The sequence below is a fragment of the Anguilla rostrata genome, chromosome 12, assembly GCF_018555375.3.
Source record: "Anguilla rostrata isolate EN2019 chromosome 12, ASM1855537v3, whole genome shotgun sequence".
Lineage (NCBI taxonomy): Eukaryota > Metazoa > Chordata > Actinopteri > Anguilliformes > Anguillidae > Anguilla > Anguilla rostrata.
Window position 1 is genome coordinate 30,930,913 of NC_057944.1, and position 21,967 is coordinate 30,952,879.

The window sequence follows — 21,967 nt, forward strand, 5'->3', positions numbered from 1 at the left end:
CTGCTTTAGGAAATATGATGATCCAGAAATAAAATGAACATCAACAGTGCAGATTATCCCTGCAATCATCTACAAATGGCAACACACATTGAGTGACTAACCAATCTAAATTAAATTTCAGAATTGAATGATTGTTTAAAAATTTTTTTATTCTATTATCACATAAAATTATAAGACTGCTGTGTAATCAATTGTCATCATTGAGCAAAACTGATAGTAGTAGGCCTGGATATTATGGCAAACAAAATCAATATTAAGCTGCACCCAAGCCTAGGCTACAGTAAAAAGAAACACCTGCAGGCTTTCCAGTAGATTTTTGAACATGGGTGCAGGTATTCGCTTCCATTCAGCCACAACAGCATTAGTGAGGTTGCGCACTGATGTTGGGCGGTAAGGCCTGGCTCACAGCTCTGGACTGTGATTGTATGCTGTAGCATTAATATTCCCCTTCACTAGAACTAAGGGGCCCATCCCAAACCATGAAAAACAGCCCCAGACCATTATTCCTCCACCCATAGGCATAGATTTTGGGGGGGACACAGGGGATACATCCCCCTCAATATTTAGAACACATGCATTTGTGTCCCCCCCCCATATAAACATGAAAGAAGCAGAGGACTTTTATTTCCACCATAAATTGATGCAGAAAAGGCACAAATCGGTGCATAAAAATTCACCAGAATGCAGGAAATGAAGTGTTTGACGCTCAAAATATCCTGGGGGATGACCCCTAGACCTCCCGCTTAATGTGTGTCCCCCAATGTTCAAACGAAACCTAAACCACTGCCCCCACCAAACTGTATTCTACTTCATTGCTGAAAGTATTGCTTAAAGTATGCTAAAACTCTCCATCGAAGCCGTAACATCACCGACTTTCCAGACACATGCAAAATTCAGCGAACATCCAAAGTGAATTGCGATTGCAGATTGAGTGTCGGAATGTAAGCAAAAAATATACCTATTCAGAAATAAAGGTACTGTGGAGGTAGCCTATATTTTTGTTCTTCGTTTCCCAAATATACCCCGAAAGCACCAAAAATGTTTCATTTTGGTACAGTCAAAAAAGGTATATATGATTTATGCATTGCAGGCTAGGGTGCAATTTTATAATCCCGTTGAGTACCACGCCAGTAACGAGTGTTTCCTATTTTAGCCATTAGGGGAGTCCAATCATATCTGAAAAGGGCCGGTGTGGGTGCAGGCTTTTGTTATAGCCCAGCACTAACACACCTGCTTCTGCTTATCAAGGTCTTGATTGAAGACCATGGATAGTTAATTAGTTGAATCAGGTGTTGTAGTGCTGGACTAAAACAGAAAACCTTCATCTACAATGGCCCTTTTCGGATAAGATTGGACACCACCTGCTGTGGAGCGTCTGACTTGTGTAATAATAGAACATTCACTTATACAAATAGAGGTATGGCGTTTTAAACAATATCCTTACGTTTAAAAAATCTGGGACTCCTAAGCACCGTTTTCAACCCTCCCAACTCTGCAACTGCGAAAACTGAACGCGCTGACATTTCAAGGGTTCGTAATTTAAACGCTCGTGCACCTGCAGAACAAACCGTCCGTTGAGAAACTAAGCAGTAGACTACGACTACCGAGATTGCGATCGAGTGAATTTAAGGAAGCCTATAAAACCAGACTTAACAGCTGGTATTATCTGACCTGGACCGCTAAATACGAATATAGGTCTTATCGTTGTAGATACCCGAACATCTTTTAAGTAAATTAGCGAAACTTCAGCCTATAATTAACAAAACTCGAAACTGGATAAATTGATTCGTAAAGTTTCGTGTACGTTTTGTTTATCGATATATTCTGGAAAGATGTGACTGCATGCGAATCTGTCGCTGTTACCCTCGCAGCACTTGTAATGTCGGAAGCGCTGTCTTAAAATTTCTTACTATGAAGAGTTCCTGACACGTAAACGTAGAACTTGCAACAATGGTATAGAGAAATACCATCTTTGGGGAGTGGGTGGCTATATGCTATATCACTACATTTAAATACCCTACCATGCATTAAAAAATAAATAAATAAAAACATCCAATGAGCACTCCTGCTACTAGTTCAACGTTATTCAAGTTGTGTATCAAAGATATGGCAAGCCGTTTTAGCTTTAATTTCTAGCGATTCAAACTTGCGTTCTAACTAGTTAGAATGAAAATTCTTTATCAGAAATTCAATTGCAACTAGTTGTGTGTTTCTGATATGAGAGATTCAATTTTAGTTAGAATTTCCGATATCAAGAATTGGTATTTTAACTATTTTAACTAGTCTGATTGAAACCTTTTTCTCATTCATTTCAATGGGAGTTGGAATTTGACCTAGTTAAAATGCCAATTTCTGATATCAGAAAATCGATTACTGATATCAACAATATAATCTCAACTAGTTAAAAAACCCATTTCTGATATGATAATGAATTAAATTTTAACTAGTTAAAATTGGAATTCTTTATCAATAATAGAATTTTAACTAGTTTTAATTAGAATGTCCAATTTTAACTAGTTAAAATACAATTCCTATTTAAAATGTAATTCTTTATCAAGACTCCCATTGAAATGATTGGGGAAAACGCTTGAATTATAACTAGTTACAATTGAATTTCTGATCAAGAATTTGCATTCTAACTAGTTAGAATTGTATTTGCGATATACTCTAGAAATGAATTAAAGCTAAAACGGCTTGCCATACGACCCGCAGACATCATTTCATCCTAAAATTCAGGAGAGAATCTATAGTTGGTAAATAAGAAACCTGAAGTGAGCCTCAGCTGTGTTTTTTGGTTGATGAAACTGACTGCACAGGCAAAGGTGCTATTCTCACTGACTGAGGAGGAGAATTCAGGAATTTGGTGCAGTTCTATTTCCATGCATTTTCAATGATTTCTCAATATCCTTGCCTGTGCAGCCAGTTTAACCCAAATGCAAGGGTTAGGCTCAGTTCAGTTTTATGTACTATTCTCCCCTGAATTTTATGATCGACTGAGATGTCTTTCATGAAATCATATGTTAGGCCTATGACTAACTCATTTTCGGCTGAAGGGAACTTTGACAAGGTGGACTCTAAGTTTTATAAGCACACTAATATAGCATACTTTCTTATAATGAATGTTCTTTGTTCACTTTTGAACAAAAATAAACTTCCGGAAAGTCTAATTAGGCTTATTCTTGAATGTCCTTGCTACTTCTAGTACATCAAGTAGGCTACAGAAAATGATACAAAATTCTGAACTGGTGGTAAGCCACGTGTGCTCACTGGATGTTTAGATTTTATTAACTAAAACGTGAGCCTGTTTAGTCCCAATGTTATCAGTTAGACTAATGCAGCCTCTGGTTATACTTTAAAAAAATTATTTTTAATTTTTTTTGTAAGGGGGTACAGCGCAATATGGTTTTAAACTCTATGCTATGATGGCATTAGAAATGGATTGAGTGGGTTGATTGAGCTTTTTTGATGCATGGTAGGTTTGATCTAAATGCAGTGACAATCATGTGCACACCCAATTACAGGGGCCCGTCACGAAGCAGGATTACTGAGTTAGCTGGATAATGGCACTGAGTGAAACCCACTACCCTTCTGAAACTAAATTGAAGTAGAGAGAGCTTTTCCAGGTTTTACTCAGTGCAGTTATCCAGCTAACTCTGTAATCCTGCTTCATGTACCCAGGCACCAGATCGTTGCTGCTTTTCTCATTCTGTTCAGTCTTTTCTGAGAAGGGCCAGTGTGTGCAGGTAGTTATAGTTACTAAAACACCTGATTCAACCAATGCCTTGAACGAAGCCTTAGTAGTTTAATCAGGTGTTTTGGGTGCAACAATAACATCAACAACAAAAAAATCCCTTCTCAGATAAAATTGGGCTCCTGTTTTCCATCCATCCATCCATCCATCCATTATCTATACCCACTTATCCTGAGCAGGGTTGCGGGGAGTGCTGGAGCCTATCCCAGCGTGAATTGGGCGAGAGGCAGGAATACGCTCTGGACAGGCCGCCAGTCTATCGCAGGGCACACACACCATTCACTCACGCACTCATACCTATGGGCAATTTAGGGTCTCCAATCCGCCTAAGTGCATGTCTTTGGACTGTGGGAGGAAATCAGAGTACCTGAAGGAAACTCACACAGACACGGGGAGAACACGCAAACACATTTAAGGAACATGGTTTTAAAAACAGAAAACGTGCCCACAAGCGGCTGATTGTGTGAGGGGAGTGATGCCAGGTGATTTCGTCAGAGGAGGTGTGGCTTTACCCTGAGGGGCACCCCAAGGGCAAAGCCATACGTGCTCTGACGCATTTGCCTGGAATCGCTCTCCACTCCCACAATCAGCTGCTTGTGGGCGTGTTTTATGTTTTTAAATCCGTGTTCCTTAAATGCATATCGATTGTATATTTTGGAAATGCCCATTAACCAATAATTAACAAGTCCTCATAACAGAACTATGTGGAATGGGGAAATAAAATTTGAAATCGAAGACAATTTAAACGGTCTTTAATCTGGTTGGTTATTGCACCACGGTCCCCGTCTTTACAATCACTCCGCCCACTTGTATCGCATTGCCAGCTATCCAAGCATGCCAGCGGACACAAAAACCTTTAAAAAACTTTGCTCCCATTGAAATGAATAGAAGAGATTATGAAGTTGCTTCTTGTCAGAGGATGTGTGGCTTCACCCTTAGTCTGTATAAAATAATGGTGGGGTGCGGATGGGGTGGGGGGTGGACTTCACATAGGCGGGATTGTTCCCTTCGAGTGCTGACTGCTTGGCATCTTGACTGAAGCCTGTGTTTCAATACAGATTAAATTGATTTCAAAATTTTATATTTCATTTATCTTTAAATATGTTTCTGCATTGTCATCTGTCCTCACATTGCCTTAATTTTGGCCTCGTCATGTTGTCCTGATATCTTCTTTTGTCTCCAAAAAAAAAAAATCTTTCACCTTTAGGCGCCACAGTCTTTCAGTAGAATGAACTATAGAATGTCAAAGGGAATTTTGCTTGAAACATTAAATTCAATGATATTTTATGATATTCAACTTGTTTTAAAAGTAAATGAATATAAATTATAATAAATAGTATGTAAATTGATGAAGTATGCACCAGAAAGAGATTTGTTTTGTGGGGTTATTACTGTAGCTCTTAATCTGAATTCAGTGTGATTCATTAAGAGTAGTAAATTTTGACTCATGTACAGTACAGTAATCTGTACAGTAATCTTCTTGCCCAGTCTATTCATTTTCACATATGTGACTGTTGAAGACCTGTAACCGGTTGTGAACATATCTGATCTTTAATTAGTGGAAGAAATTTATGTTAAGAACAGGAACTGAATACACGCCTGCTTTTACGCTTGTTGAACCAAGCCTGCGGTTTTCCTCAGACCATCTCATCAAACCTCAAAACGTCATGAAACGTTGCCTGTAATAGAACTCGGGTGAATAAAATGAGCAGAATCAAACATGGGGAACTTGGAACGTTCGGGAAGGCCGCTGGCCTGTCCTCCTAATGTTTCCATTTCAGCTCTGAGGATTTGCGCCCGTTAACGATGGGTACTGGGATCTGTTGAGCTGCACCGCCGACCGACGTGGAGAATGGATTGCTCTCACATCGAGCGTGGTAGACTGCAGAGGGATGCCGGCTCACACACTGAGCGTGTGTGTGAGCATTCTCCGAAACATCAGGTGGACAGTCTGTTTAGTAGTTGCTTGGAGATTCACTCTTTCAGTGTACTGTTGAAACCTTGGTAATTATGCACACAATCCCAGTGGAATTTGGGTTAACATGGTGGCTTCATCTTAATCACATTTGCTTTTAAGAAAATGACACGCACGCACACACATACACGTCTCTCCTCACCTGGCACACTTCTGTTGTACTGGATCACTTGCCTTTTAATGTCTTTTCATTTGAAAGGACAAATGCAAATCACCTGCTTGTTATGAGTGGTTATGGCATGTTTGACGACTGCCTGAGCCCAGGCCCCGCCCTTGGGCAGCGCTCCAGCCCCGCCCGCTGGGAACAGCAGGGTCTATAAAAGCGAAGGTGCCCAGATGTCCTGTGCCTGTCTCAGTGGTTCACTGGTCTCTGATTTTCTCTGACCGGCTCTCACTGTGTGACTGTCACCATGTGTTTCGTATCTCCACCGGGTTACCAGACCATCCATGATCCTGTGAGTAGCTTTACTCTCTGCTTGTTTCACCGTGTTCTGTCCATCTCTGCCTCTTTTCTGTGTGTCTCTTCCTGTCACGTGTTTACAGTCCTGGTTCAAATGTGTATTTGAAGCACTTTGACCGTTTAGACTACGGTAAAATTCCTGCTAATTACAGAAAATTTATCTTCACCCATATTCTGAATTTTTTTTCTTTCCTCTGATAGTTTTGATTTGGGACATGTTTCTTAGGAATCTGCATGAATGTTTTCAACCCTTACCTCAAAGTACTTAATGTTGAAGTATTTCACATGGTCTACTTAATTTATCCAGTAGATGTGATTAAGTGTTTTATTGCACTTCCAGAGTATATAGGGCCAGGCAACAATCTTACCTTGATAAAGCTGAATGATTTAGACTAAATGATGTAAAAAAAAAAAAAAAAAAAATATGGACTTGAATTAAGCAGGAGTTACATCTGATCTGTCCCTTGAACATTTCGAGTGTCTCTCTCTGTCCGCTCAGATCACAGTCCCTCTGTGTTTTTACACAGTAACTGTGGTCCTACATTACTCACACCATCTATCTCCCCATCTGCATTCTGTTGTAGTAGACCAAATTGAAAGTTCTGGTCCTTGTGAGCCAGAAGTTTTGCCATTAGTTATTTTCTCTTTACACCCAATAATGCAGTTTCTGTTAAATGTGTAACCAACTGCTTAGTTTTTTTGATCAATGTAGTTCTGATTGACCAAAAAAAAAAACTAAGCAGTGCTGACTACAAAAACCAGCAGACCCTACAGCTCTCCAGCACCAGCAACTGCTCTGTATGAATCCCAGTGTTTGTGTTGCACAGAAAATCCCGTATGTGGGGCCCATATACGGTGGTTTGAAGACTGGAATGTCTGTGTACTTCAAAGGAAGGGTCCTACCAAATAACAACAGGTAAGGGCCGCCGGTGATTGACAGGTCATTATCGCTCCACCATTTAAGCTATCCGTGACACCTCACTCTCCCTTTGCCAGTGCAATTTTGCAATGTTCAGCGACTCTGGTTAGGGCTTACATTTGAGGATATTGATAATTGATGGGACTTTAGCATAGCCGCTGTATACATTTATCAAACTGCCTTGTGTAAATTGAACGGGGGTCTGCTGGGTGTGAGTGCTGTGGTTGGCATATAGCAGGACTTCAGCACCCCTGGAACCGAAGTGACGCACCCTTATGTGATGTTCAGTGTTCATATTTATTTATTTTTGGCTGGACCGCAAGAGCGCGGAGCCAGCCCTACAAACACGAATGTCTGTGACTGACTGACTGAGTGATAAAGTTACACCGTGTCTGTGATATTGGCCAGTTCGGTCCAGCCATATCCTAGGTTCTAACCTGGTCTTGTTTTTTAAATGTACCACTGAAGTCCGTTTTGGAAAATTATTGAGTTGGAATCGGTCCATAAGCGGCCTCTTGCTGTGGTGCTAGTTGCTTGGTTTCTTCAGAAGATGAAGCCACATGTCCTGTTGATCAGCCATCTGTGATGAGACTTCCTTGCTCGCTGTCCTGTCCTGCAGGTTCCACATCAACCTGCAGTATGGGGACGGGCCTCGCGCCGATACTGCCATGCACTTCAACCCCCGGTTCGCAGGCGGTGAGGTGGTGGTGTTTAACAGCTACCGACATGGTGGCTGGAAAAATGAGGAGAGGCCCCCTGGGATGCCATTCATTCAGGGGGAGGCGTTTGAAATGGTCTTCGTTGTTGCCCCAGAGGGCTACAAGGTCAGAAGGACAGGGTCTGCGTGTGCGTGTGCGTGTGCGTGTGCGTGTGCGTGTGCGTGTGCGTGTGCGTGTGCGTGTGCGTGTGCGTGTGCGTGTGCGCACTCGCTTGATTGTACTGTGTGTGATCCATAATGCTTTCAACTTGCATTATCGTCGTAATACACGGGGCATCACTGAGGGGTATCATTGTAGTTACTTGACTGTTCCAGTCATTAATTATACATTCTCCCTAAACATTCAATTAGTGATATTCAGTATTCATCCTTTTTCAATAATTTCTGGGCTCATGTTTTCTTTGTCTCTATTTTGAAGCACTGGTTTTTGATGAACGCAAAATCATGCCTTTTACAGTTTACATCATATAATTGTGACTGTTGTAGTGTAGGGATACTCAGTACTTGTACTGACAACACAATCACCCCCAACCCCCCACCCCGATTTTAGTGGTTGCTTGATTGATATTCTATTGACAAACTGAATGCCGTGAATAGCAGCCATTTTTGACTCCCTGCCTTTCTCTCTGGTTCCTGCAGGTGGTCGTAAATGGTCAACACTACTACACGTTCAAGCACCGCATGCCCGTGGAGCGAGTGACCACCCTGACGATCGCTGGGGACGTCGAAATGCAGCTCGTCAACATCATCGGGGTGAGTCACAGCAGCACGCGTTCTGCCTTTCAGTTTTAGCGGTTTACTATTGTATACCTTCAGGCATGAGTAGACAGGACTACATTTGTAGATTCATTTATTTGTATTTCCCCCACCCACCCCTAACTGAGTTTGTGTTTCAGGGAAAACATGGGGGCATATGTGGAAATCCAGCAGAAGGAAGGATGGTGGTGAGTGTGAATAATCCGGCCTCTAACCACACACACATCACAAACCCATGCAGTTGGGAAACATTCCCATTCTCACTCTCACACACCTACCTACAGTACCTCAGACCCTCTGTCTGTGGTTAGACTGGATTTACAACCCTTGGCCTTGTGAGTCACAAGCTGTGCTGATTTTTGTTTTTATTTCAAAATTATCGTAAACCCCTTTAGACCCAATAAATCTGGTGCGGGAGTTAACTGTGTGATCGGGTGCTTTTACTGATCGATCAATTAAGTGCTGATTGACAGTGAAGCCCCACAGATCCTACAGCTCTTCTGCATCAAGGGTTATAAACCACTGCAACAGACAAACTGCTCTGTATTAATCCCAGTGTTTGTGTTGTGCAGACAATCCCACATCTGGAGCGCATACAAGGTGGTTTGAAAGTCGGGATGTCTGTGCATATCCAGGGAACAGTGCCCCAGGAGCTCGACAGGTGAGGGGCCCCCTGCTGGCCATGGAGGGTAATGGCAGGATTGGGCCTGAGACACAAGTAGTGAAAGAGAGAACAAGGCTTCATCGAAAACTAATGCACATTCTCTAATGCCATGTCTCCCTGATTTCTTCCAAACATGTTCTGCTGTGGGGAGCATAACACATTTGCTGGTTAAAACAAGTCTATGATTGACAGTTTACTATAGTGTATGTATGTGTGTATATATATGAATGCAGAACTTTGTTTGTAGTCAAGCTTTACTAAACTTACTTAAACTTAGTTTAGCAATACTCACTCATTTTTATGTGGAAATGGCAGAAATCTGGAAGGCCACCCAAATTTTTTCTTAACCACCATGAAATCAAATTTCTTAACCACCACAAAATCTTGTTGTGATCTCTCTAAGCTGGATGTTAAGAATGGGTTGTTATGCCTCCTCCCAGCCAGCTGGTTATTTTCTTAGAGACAACATTGTCTAACGAGGCTCATTAGTGTATGGGATGCCCAGTCTGTGTAGGTGCTGTGGTTGAAGTTATATAGCAGGCAGCACCATGTGTGACCAAGGTTGAGCACCCTTGTGTGATATTTGATGTGTGCTTAACGCCCATACACTCGAGTCCTTTGTGGAAAAACTGTTCACTTTGAATCGGTGGATGAGCAGCCTCTTGCTGTGACGCTGTTCGCTTGTATGTTTCTAATGACCAACCAGATATTCATCGGTTTTCAGGACTTTACAAGTTCTGTTTCTTTCACGATGATGCAAAAACATTCCAGTTTCATCCGTCTTCTGAAAATGGCATGATGAAGAACAGTACTGTGATAGCTGATGTTCTGTATTTTAATACAGCACCAGAAACTCCTGTTCCCAACCAGAGCCTGTAGTTCATAAGCAGAGAGGATTGAAGGACCGAGGAGGATTATTAGAGCCGTGTATCTCATCTGGTGACTCAAAGGAATCTGTAATAAAGCATCCTCGCTCCCTATCGCTCCCCACAGGTTCCACGTCAACTTGCGGTGTGGGCATATGAGATGCTCGGACATTGCCTTGCACTTCAACCCCCGGTTCGCCGGCAATGGAGTGGTGGTGTTCAACAGCTTCCAGGGTGGAGGCTGGAGAAATGAGGAGAGGCCCGGAGAGATGCCCTTCACTAAGGGGGATACCTTTGACCTCATCATCGCTGTCACCTCAGCGGGTTACCAGGTCAGTAGGACAGGAAGTGTGTGTGTGTGTGTGTGTGTGTGTATTCGCATGGGTGTGTTACGTACGTATATGAAATGTGTCTGTACAGCAGAGGAATATAAATTTGCTGGATTTGGGTATGATTCAGTTAACAGATAGGGCGGATCACTGATAGAAATTTTGAATTGCAGCCTTGTTTGACTTCCTCCCTTTTTCGCTGGCACCTGCAGGTGACTGTAAACGATCAACACTTCTACCTGTTCAGACACCGCATCCCAGTGAATCGAGTGAATGCCCTGGAGATTGATGGGTGTGTCTCCGTGCATATGGTCAACATCACCGGGGTGAGGAAGAGTAACGTGCATTCTACATTAAATTTAGCAGTTTGATTTTAGCTATTCAGCAGATCCTCTTTTTTAGCGACTTAAAGTGCACGTTTGTCTTTGCTTTTTGCCATTTGCATTTGTAAACACGATTTGATTAGGAGGTACATTGTTGTGTTTTCCTCTACCCACCGCTGACTGAGTTTGTGTTTTCAGGGAGGACAAGAAGTCAGTCTGGGACATCGAGGTGCAAGAGAGTTGGTGGTTCATGTGCGTCTGCTGACCCCTTATTACACGCACGCATGCGCACACACACACACACAGACACGCACACACACGGTATGAGTACATTTACTGTTTGTTTGTTTGCGCTTGGAACCCAGAAACACTCTGCCATTCTATATATAGGTGTAGCCATGCTAGCCATTTGTGTTAGCTTACTTATGGGTGGTGCGTTTTTGGAGGAGTTGAGCGGGGAGGTGGGGTGACGGGGTGCTCCTGACCACATCCATACAATACTGAGGTTTTTCTTTCAATACGGATTTTATGCCTGATTTGAAATGTTATTACAATTATTGGCATTACTTTGAATAGGTATTTGGTGAGTGTGTTGTGGATACATCCCTCCGTGATAATCAATGGTTACTTCAACTATTCTCAGCCCCTGTATAATCACTACGTGCTGATCAACAGTGAACTCCAGCAAACTGGACCATTCACCAGTACTAGGGTTATGTTATGAACCACTAGATTTGACAGTCTGAGTTTGTATTGATCTCAGTGTTTGTGTTCACAGTGCATCCCGTTCGTGGGGTCCATCTCTGGCGGTTTGAGGGTGGGGATGTCTATACTCTTCTACGGAACGGTTCACCAAAACATCAACAGGTGAGAAACCCCTCTTGGCCATGTGGGGGAGTAAGTGCTGGGATTGCGGCTGAGACACAGTTTAGTGGTATTATTACTATTATTGCTATTCATGAAAGCCCACTCCCCCATCGATTATCATGACATACCTGCTTACTGAGTTTGTGCCACCTCCTCTCACCAACCTCTCTTTTTAATGGATAACATTGTGTAACAGGGTGCATTGATGTGATGGAGGGAGCTCTGTCATTCTGGTAGGTTAGGGTACTGCACTATTTACTCATCTTTTACCTGCTTGGGCTGGCCCTCTTTAGTTTAAGCAAGTCAATAAAACATTGTATTATGTGTCAGTGCTGTGGTATGAATGTTGCAGGTACCCCTTTATGTGATCTTTAATTATGTTACGCTCGGAACTCCGTTGTTGAGCCATCTCTTGCTGTTATGCTATTTGCTGAGACGTTTCGGAGGTTGAAACCACATTCTATAGATCGACCTAATATTCATCACTGTACTCTTATTACAAGTTCCGTCTCCCTACCGGTGAAGCTAAAACATCAAGGACCCGATGAAGAACAGTACTGTAACAATAGATGTTTTGTATTGCAGTGAAGCAGCAGGGACTCCAGTTAGCACTTTGAATGTCATGTACTTATGTAGTAGTGAGGATTGAAGAACTGATTGAAAATTGAGAGCTGATTATCTTACCTGGTGGCTCTAAAGAATCTGTAATAAATGTTTGCTCTGTGTCGCCTCCCGCAGGTTCCACATCAACCTGCAGTGTGGGGAGATGAGATGCTCTGACATAGCCATGCACTTCAACCCCCGGTTCGCCGGCGATGGGGTGGTGGTGTTCAACAGCTACCGGCACGGATGGAAAAATGAGGAGAGGGTCGCTCAGCCCTTCAGTAAGGGAGAGGACTTCGAGCTGGTCTTCATCATCACGTCAGAGGGCTACCAGGTCAGAAGGACTGGAAGTGTTTGTGTGTGAATGTGTTTGGGCATATGTGACCCAGTACCAGCTTGAGGTACATACCTCGCACTCGGCCATTTCACAGAGGCGAGGAACGTTGCAAAATCACTGTTCAGTCAAAATGGAGTTAATAAAACCAGAATCGCAATCCTGAAAATCAAATCTATCTTTCATCTGAATTTCAAAATTCACATGGTGTAAATGTGAAATTTAGTTAAATATTGAGACTAGCTGGTTTAACACGTGTTTAAAAATAATACTAATTTGAAAAAGTTTTATGCATCTCTTGGACTAATGTTGGAGTCCCGAACCAAACTTTTGCATATTCTAACATGTTCATGTTGGGTCATTACAGATGGAGATTATATGTCTTTATCAGTCTCCAAGATTACGAGTTGCCAATATGATGTAATATTGGTACTCTAATGTTATAGTGTATTTTTGTATGATGACAGAAACTATTCTTTCTATGAATATTTGAAAATTTTCTTCTGTGCTTGCCTCCGTTCATTGGCCAGTGTGGCATGATGTCGTCTCTTAGTTTTTTGCTGAAACGGATAAAAGTGGGTGAACTTGAGTAACGTGAGATGAAAAAGTAAAAATTTAGATTTGCATTCAAAGTATGCGTTTGGTCTCATAATGTGTGTTTTGTATTTGATCATGTGCATAGTGTCCATATGTGCAAATACCTTCTTACTGTGAAGGAATATATCTCCTTTACTGGAGGAGGGCAGGATAGTCAATTGGCACATTGAATCACAGTTCTTATTGACTCCCTGCCTTTGTGTTTCGACAGGTGAACGTAAACGGTCAAGGCCTGCACTTGTTCAGGCACCGCATGCCGGTGGAACGAGTGAAAGCCCTGGCGATTGCGGGAGACGTCAGCATTAAGACGGTCAACATCATCGAGGTGAGCCAGAGCAGCGTAGTTCTTCATTTCAGTTTAGGCGTTTGTTTTTCATGGTGCACATTTTTTTTTAAACCTCCGTATTTGCATTTGCTTTTGAACAAATGGAGGCATGATTGGGTGAGGAGGTGCATCATTTTGTGTTCCCAACTCTCCAAACTCACAATTTTCTTTTTTCAGGGAGAACCAGTACCAGAAGGTCAAGTTGGAAGAGCGATAGTGGTTAGTATGCCTGATGGCCCCTCACAACACACACAGCAACACACACACACACAGGTATCCCAGTCACAGTGTTTACACAGACTGTACTGCATTACTCACACCCTCCATCTCTCCATCTGCATTCTGTTGCAATCGATCAATGTTTTTGTAACCCTGGTTCATGTGAGCCACCGGATTTTGTTTTCTCCTTAAAATGGTTGACCCATTCAGACCCCGTAAACCAGATCAGGTGTGTTAAATAGGTGGCCGGCTGCTTCACTCGACTGGTCAGTTGAGCACTTGATTGACAGTGCAACCCAGCAGACCTTACAGCTCACCAGCACCAGGATCATGAACCACTGCAGTGGATGGTCTGCTCTGTATTAATCCCAGTGTTTGTGCTGTGCAGGCCATCCCTCACGTGAGGACCATCCGTGGCGGTCTGAGGGTGGGGATGACTCTGCTCTTCAAGGGAATGGTTCTCCCGAATATCAACAGGTGCGGAGCCCCTGCTGGCCGTGCTCTCTCTCTCTCTCCCCCATTTTGATTAATTACCTGAAAATTCATTTAAGGGGCCTGATGCGTATTGCACTGTGTCAATGGACATTATAAATTGTTATTCACAACTGGAAACTCCTGTTGCCAATAGGAACCTATTAAGCAGAGGATTGAAGGACTGAGGCAGATTGTAAGAGATGAGTTATCTTGTCTTGTCACTTAGGGCACATTACACTACCCCCACCCACATGGTATTCTTTTTTTGGATCATCAGTTGCAGGCTTCCTTCCTATGTGTAATAAAATTCCAGTCCAGTTCTGATAGCAAAAATATCGTATTTTCGTATTTTAGCAATTTGTCACACACACGCGCACACACACACACACACACACACATAGTCACCCAGTCACTTACTCACTCACTCAATTAATTCTTGAAACCTTACTGTAGCTGATTCGCCCCTCTGCTGTGTGCCAGCATCCCGTTCGTGCTTACCGTAAAGCCAGTCATCCATCGCGCGTGTGTGTGCTTACTGCTCAGTGCGGATGAGTTGGGCTAGCAAACAACACTGCAGGAGACTCCCACAAAGCTCCCTGAAACAACCTGCAATGACCGACGGCGTTACATATTACAAGTTGGAAATTCAGCCGAGTTTCCCCCAGGATTTCCTTTGTAGGCGCGGTGGTGAGATGGTGCGACTTGACTTCAGACCTGAGTGGGTTGGATATGCCAATTTCCCGAATTAGATTTTTCCCCCTTTGTGTGTACAAGAGAGGGTACAGCGTAACAACACATAGCATGTCATTTTTTTTTTAACACCTCCATGTGTGTGTAAGTAAGGCAACACATTTTGTTACTTTCAACGCAGTCTGTTAAAGTCTCCCTGTGTATAACGCATCAATTGTATATTCGTAACTGAAAATTAGTAACTACATGTGTTGAAAGTAACACAAAAAGCATGTTGGATTCTTTTAATTAGCACACTTTTTTAAGACCGTATCACTTTAGCATTTAATCTTGTTACACAAGCCGGCTAAAATGGCACAGTTTAAACAGCTCAGTGATTAGCCCTGCTCTTTACTGTAATGGGCTGGCGAAAAGGAGTGCTTTGTCCGGAAAGATGACTGCACAAATATTCAAAGTCTTCCCTTCTCATTCTAAAAAGATTTCAACCACAGGAGGTCACATCGCTTCTGACTCCTGCTCTGCATCTAGAACCTTCTTTCAGCAGAGTTAGCGCAGATCGCTACAGCAAATATTAAGACGCCGTATTTGATGGCCCTTCTCCATCCTCTTACCATCAAGTGCAGTCGCATGCAAGTTCAGTGATGAACATTGAACAGAAGCAAAATCATGGTTCACTGGGCTCCATGTTCGAGTCTGTCTGTTACCATGTCAACCTTACCTGCGTTACTCTGTTCGACAAAATCCTCTACAAAGCCAAGTTTTGCATTGGATGATGACCCGCAGGCACGTCCATTCACACTCAGGCATATGCGACCGGTATCCCCAATGCTCAAACAGCACTGAATGTTTTTTGTAAAATGATTTTATCAAAAAATCTCACAATTCATTCCACGTTTGTGTGTAAATTCCTCGTTTTGACCCTGATTCTGCTATTTCCGTCAGTGATTTCTGCTTAACTGGAAAATGAGGCCTTAAGTGATTTTTAATGTCTGTTTAATGTCACACTCTGAAGTCAGTTTTGGAAAATTAATGAGTTTGAATCGGTCCATAAGCGGCCTCTTGCTGTGGTGCTAGTTGCTTGGGTGCTTCAGAGGATGAAGCCACATGTCCTGTAGATCAGCCATCTGTGATGAGACTTCCTTTCTCGCTGTCCTGTCCTGCAGGTTCGCCATCAACCTGCAGTATGGGGAGGCAGGTGGCTCTAATATTGCCTTGCACTTCAACCCCCGGTTCGATGGCACAGAGGTGGTGGTGTTCAACACCTTCCGAAAATGCCACTGGGAAAATGAGGAGAGGCCTGGAGATATGCCCTTCCGTAAGGGAGAGGAGTTTGAGCTGACCATTCTTGTCACCGCGGAGGGCTTCCAGGTCAGAAAGGACAGGAAGTGTGTGTGTGTGTGTGCTGGCATTTACATGTGTACATAATCTGTATGCTTATAATACCTCTTTACTGTAGAGGAATATAATCTTGTTTACTGCAGAAGGGCATGATATTTCATTGACCGATTGAATGCTCTGGAGGGAGGGAAAAAAAAAAAAAAAACATTGACAAATTTTTAATCACAGCTTTTCTTGACTCAATCTTCCTCTCCCTGTTCCTGCAGGTGAATGTAAACGGTAACGCCTTCCACCTGTTCAAGCACCGCATGCCTCTGGAGCGAGTGAGCACCCTGGTGATCGTAGGGGACGTCTCCATGCAGGTCGTTGACATCATCGAGGTGAGAGGGAGCAGCGTGCATTCGACATTTAAAGACAGCATTTAGGTCCTCTGCACAGTGTCTTCCAACAATTGCATTCCATTTAGCATTAAGGCTTCTGCTTGAGGGCCTGTTGTGTTTTCCCCACACCTCTAACTAAATTGTGTTCAGGAGGACAGAGTCGTTCCTCACCTGGGAAATGAGATTTTGGTAGTGAAATTTTGTCTGGGTTCTCCATGCGCGCCGCACATCACGGGCGCACAACAGCACCACACTTGCTTAAATCCGACCCTTTCAGGGCCATGAAACAATGACTTACCTGTGTATCCACTGCTTTGATTTTTATTTATGACTATTGATTGTCATCAGCAAACCGCAGACCATACTTGCTCTTCAGCCCAGCTATGACACTCGCAATCTGAACTGGTTGTATTGAACCACTCGTTTCTTGCAGAAAGACATCGGTAGTGGGCCCATCTTTGGCGGCTTCAGGCCGGGGATGGCTGTGTACTTCCAGGGAGCGATTCCGCATCAGATCAACAGGTGTGGGCATGGAGGCTGCTGCTGGGAGTGGGGCTGGTGCACTGTTTAGTGGTGGAAGAATGAATGAGGCATTCGTGGAAAAAAATGGCGGGAAGTACTGTGCTGGTGGTGACACCTTGATTTCACCCAGTCGTGTCTTTTTGCCTATGGGGGCTAGACTCCTTTCATTGGTTCATTCTGTGATTGACTGCTCACTGTAGCTCCGCCTACTGTGTTGTTCAGTAAAACTCCCTCCCCCATCGCTGGTGCAGTTTTGCCTGTTTAGTGACTCTGTAGTTAGGATTTATCGACACGAGGCTATTGGCGACTGTTGATTTGTTTTTGCTTAAATATTGGAATATGCGTAAACTGCTCAACATAAACGATTTCAGAGCTGAGTGGGACCTCTATTCCAGAACGTAATATGTCCCACAGCCCATATCTCCAACCAATATTTTCATTTTTTTAATCTGTCAGATTTCTTGAAATATGGAGAACAAACCTGTGTCTTTAGATGTTCTGTGTTGTAGTAATACATCAAATACTCCCGCAGGTTCTGCCTCAACTTCAACTGTGGGGAGTTGGCATGCTGCGACAAGGCCTTACACTTCAACCCCCGCTTCAGACCCATGGAGGTGGTTGTGTTCAACGACTACCGACGCGGCAGGTGGAGATCAGAAGAAAGGGTCGCTGAGATGCCCTTCACTAAGGGCAAGAGCTTTGAGATGGTCATCACTATCACCACAGTGGGCTACCAGGTCAGGAGGACAGGAAGTGTCTGTGTGTCTGTGTCTGTTATATTCAGGCTGGCAATGCCTTCTAACTGTAGGGGAATATAATATTTTCTGAAGTATGGCCTGATAGTGGCCGCTTGAATGCTCGGAGGACAAAGTGACTTCACCAGTAATTTTTGAATTTCAACCTTTCTTGACTCCCTGCCTTTCTCTCTGGGGCCTGCAGGTGAACGTAAACGGTCATCACTTCTACACGTTCAAGCATCGCATGCCTGTGGAGCGTGTGTACTTCCTGGAGATCGCAGGGGAAGTTGCTGTGCAGACTCTCAACATCATCGAGGTGATGAGGAGCTGCTTGTATACTACACTTAAATTTAGGCATCATCTCTTGGGCATCTGGTAGATCATCTTAAACTGCACAAATTTTTATATTTAGGCATTTACGAATTTGCATATCAGACTGCCTTTGACCAAAGGCAATTTTGGTTGACCACTGAGCCCTTTTTTCTACAGAAATATGCATGTTAAATTTTTTTTTTTAACATATTTTTTGTCTTTACCCATATATACTGTGAAATGGTTGTGGGGGGGGGGGGGTTGCTGGTAGCACAATTACTATTGTGGACCCCTCTTGTCACATTTACAAGTGCCCAGAATATTTAAAACAAGGTAGAATGTCAGAGACTTTTGAAACTTGTGCCCAAAGTGAGGGGTGGAGAGGGGGACAATGGGGGTGGGGAATAATCTTGGTCGACAGAGCATTTTGCCCAAACAGTCGATTAGTTGACCAAAGGAGGTCAGCTCCATGTTGACATGATGTTATTTATATGGTGCATAGTTTTGTTTTACTCCAGTCTCACCTAGCTGTGTTTGTATTTGTTCAGGCAGGAGAAGGAGAGATTGAGGGACCAGGTGTAAGAGAGCTGCAGATTAAGGTGAGTCTGCTGGTCCCTCGCAACACACACGTGTACAGGCACATGAGTACACACACTGCGTGCACACACACACGCACACCCTCGGTCCCTTCATGTTTCCCCACACTGACTGTGCTTCTATATCACCACTCCATCTCACAATCTGCATAGCTACAGACCAATGGATTTGTAACCCTGGTCCTTGAGCTGCAAGGTGTGCTGTTTTTTGTTTCTATCTTTTAAATCAACAACCCTTTTAAACCCAATAAATCAGAAGTGAGTAAACTGTAACTGACAGCTAATCGACAGTGATGCCCAGACCCTACAGCTCTCCAGCACCAGGGTTATGCACCACTGCGACAGTCAAATTGCTCTGTATTAATCCCAGTGTTTGTGTTGCACAGAGAATCCCACATGTGGGGTCCATCTTTGGCGGTTTGAGGGTGGGGATGACTCTGCTCTTCCGGGGAACAGTTCACTGTGAGATCAACAGGTGAGGGGGCCCCCTGCTGGCCATGGAGGGTACTGGCAGGAATGGGCCTGAGACACAAGTAGTGAGAGAGAGAACAAGGCTTCATGGAACCAAAATTATGTGCTCATTTTCATTCCCTGATTTCTCCAAGTCATTTTATTATGCTGTGGGAAGCAAAATCTTTTCTTTTTTTGTTGAAACAAGTTTGTGATTGACAGCTCACTCAAACTAGGATGCAATTAATGAAACCTCACTCACGTGAATAAAAGGCCAGGTCTACTGTAGCAGGCAACAGATGCTGTCCTGAGTATTTATTATATTTATTTATTCTTTCTGTAGATCAACAAGATGCATCCATACCATTTAAACCTAATTTAAAATTTTAACAAGTTCAGTCTCCCGTCCAGCAGTCAAAACAGTCCAGCTTTACTCTGTGTCGCCTCCCGCAGGTTCCACATCAACCTGCAGTGTGGGGAGATGAGATGCTCTGACATAGCCATGCACTTCAACCCCCGGTTCGCCGGCGATGGGGTGGTGGTGTTCAACAGCTTCCGGCACGGATGGAAAAATGAGGAGAGGGTCGCTCAGCCCTTCAGTAAGGGAGAGAACTTCGAGCTGCTCTTCATCATCACATCAGAGGGCTACCAGGTCAGAAGGACTGGAAGTGTTTGTGTTTTGTGTTTTTGTACATAAATTTGTGTGCTGGTATTTGCACAAGTGCATAGTTTGTCCATATATGCAAAGACTTCTACTGCAGGGGAATATACTCTCCTTGTACTCTGTGATGGCAAGGATATTCAATAGCACATTTAATCACGTTTAAAAAAAAAAAAAAAAAAAAATTCTGCGGGAACATAGAATTTTAGCCTTGATTGACTTTGCCTGTTCCTGCAGGTGAAAGTAAACGGTCAAGACCTGCACTTGTTCAGGCACCGCATGCCGGTGGAACGCGTGAAAGCCCTGGCGATTGCGGGAGACGTCACCATTAACTTCGCCCAAATCATCGGGGTGAGTCACAGCAGTTTGCATTTAAACAAATGGAGACATGATTGGGTGAGGAGGTGCATTAGTTCGTGTTCCCAACTCACTCTGAATTACATTTTTCCAGGGAGAACCAGGAGGATGCATACCAGAAGTTCCAGTTGGAGGAGAGCTAGTGGTTAGTGTGACTGCTGGCCTCCAACAGTACACACTCACACACAACCCCACACACACACACACACACACACACGGCTCTCCGGCACCAGCGTTATGAACCACTGTAACAGACAAACTGCTCTGTATTAATCCCAGTGTCTGTGTTGTGCAGAGCATCCCCTGCATCCGGCACGTCCCTGGCGGTTTGAAGGTGGGACTGTCTCTGTACTTCAAGGTTGTGATACCCAATGAGCTCGACAGGTGAGGAGCCCCCAGCAGCCATCGGAGGGTACTGCATGGAATTTCGCAGACAGAAATTCATGGTTGATGAATAAATGAGGCTTCCTAGAACCCAGGATGGGTGAAAGTATTATATGTCAGTGACTCCGAATTTCAGTGATTGACAACTTTCTATACCTTCATCTAATTTGCAAATCATTCAGACTCGATCCTCCATCTGTAGTGCAGCCTCGCCTATTAAGAAGTCCTGTGGTTTGGGTTTGATTGCATTTGAGGATCTTGATGACATTGTTGATTTTTTTTTTACTAGAACATTCACACATACAGTAAGTCACACCTGTATGTGAAATGTCCACAGAATATGTCCATATCTCCACTCAATTCTCAATTCTTCAGAAGTAGAGAGAATTGAGGAAGTGATTAAAATTGTGTGCTTAGTTTTTTTTTTTTTTTAAATCTGGTGATTCTAAGGAATCTAATGTATTTTCCTGGCTCTGTCACCCTCTGCAGGTTCCACATCAACCTGCAGTGTGGGGAAAAGGACGGCGGAGACATAGCAATGCACTTCAACCCCCGGTTCGCCGGCAACGGGGTGGTGGTGTTCAACACCTTCCGACAAGGCGGCTGGGAAAATGAGGAGAGGCCCACTGAGATGCCCTTCCTTAAGGGGGAGACCTATGACATAGTCATTGTGATCACCTCAGCGGGCTTCCAGGTCAGAATGATAGGAAATGCTTTCTTTGATTGCGTGCGTGTGAATTTGTGCTTTTTAAAAAAATGACATGCGTGCATTGTACTTGTGTATTCTTTTGTTTGTATTTGCATGTGTGTTTGTTCACATTGAATGTCTCCTCAACGCAAGGGAACACAATCAAATTTATGTACCATGGCACGATATCCTGTTGACGGGTTGAGTGCTTAGAGACAAACTTTTGCAGTGAATTTGAGTGACCAGAGCTTTGAATTGCCGTCCTCGGTGTCTTCCTGTCCTCCTTTGTGTCCTGTAGGTGAACGTAAACGGCGTGCACTTCTACACGTTCAAGCACCGCATGCCGGTGCAGAAAGTGGGTTCCCTGTCGGTGGCTGGGGACGTCTCCTTGCTGGCCCTCAACATCATCGGGGTGAGGAGGAGCAGCGTGCATTCCATGCTAAATATTTGCCTATTTGATTTTTGCCATTTTGCAGATGCTCTAATCAGGTGTATTTCGCACGACGCATTATTAAATTTTTGCATTTTTTTTATCAATTCATTTTTTAATGATTTATTTGGTCTTCCCCCAGCCCTCCCCTAACTGTGTTTGTGTTTCAGGGAGGACCAGGAGGCTTCCAGGAACAGCCTGGAAAGTTGGCGGTAAGTCTGTCTGCTGGCATTTCACCACAC

At 43.6% G+C, this 21,967-nt stretch overlaps 1 protein-coding gene across 1 annotated transcript in view; it reads left to right on the forward strand.

Annotated features, from left to right (window-relative positions):
* Positions 1–1,307: 1,307 nt before the first annotated feature.
* LOC135235715 (uncharacterized) overlaps positions 1,308–21,967 on the forward strand; it is a 133,864-nt gene continuing 113,204 nt past the window's right edge. The window contains exons 1-23 of the mRNA XM_064301501.1: positions 1,308–1,530; positions 5,533–5,693; positions 6,167–6,181; positions 7,014–7,102; positions 7,725–7,929; positions 8,463–8,576; positions 8,720–8,767; positions 9,152–9,240; positions 10,237–10,441; positions 10,651–10,764; positions 10,960–11,013; positions 11,540–11,628; positions 12,367–12,565; positions 13,374–13,487; positions 13,665–13,706; positions 14,095–14,183; positions 19,659–19,857; positions 20,104–20,217; positions 20,318–20,368; positions 20,519–20,607; positions 21,097–21,301; positions 21,594–21,707; positions 21,896–21,937. Coding sequence (XP_064157571.1) covers positions 5,604–5,693; positions 6,167–6,181; positions 7,014–7,102; positions 7,725–7,929; positions 8,463–8,576; positions 8,720–8,767; positions 9,152–9,240; positions 10,237–10,441; positions 10,651–10,764; positions 10,960–11,013; positions 11,540–11,628; positions 12,367–12,565; positions 13,374–13,487; positions 13,665–13,706; positions 14,095–14,183; positions 19,659–19,857; positions 20,104–20,217; positions 20,318–20,368; positions 20,519–20,607; positions 21,097–21,301; positions 21,594–21,707; positions 21,896–21,937 — 2,370 coding nt within the window. The 5' untranslated portion in view covers positions 1,308–1,530; positions 5,533–5,603. The remainder of the gene's footprint in view (positions 1,531–5,532; positions 5,694–6,166; positions 6,182–7,013; positions 7,103–7,724; positions 7,930–8,462; positions 8,577–8,719; positions 8,768–9,151; positions 9,241–10,236; positions 10,442–10,650; positions 10,765–10,959; positions 11,014–11,539; positions 11,629–12,366; positions 12,566–13,373; positions 13,488–13,664; positions 13,707–14,094; positions 14,184–19,658; positions 19,858–20,103; positions 20,218–20,317; positions 20,369–20,518; positions 20,608–21,096; positions 21,302–21,593; positions 21,708–21,895; positions 21,938–21,967) is intronic.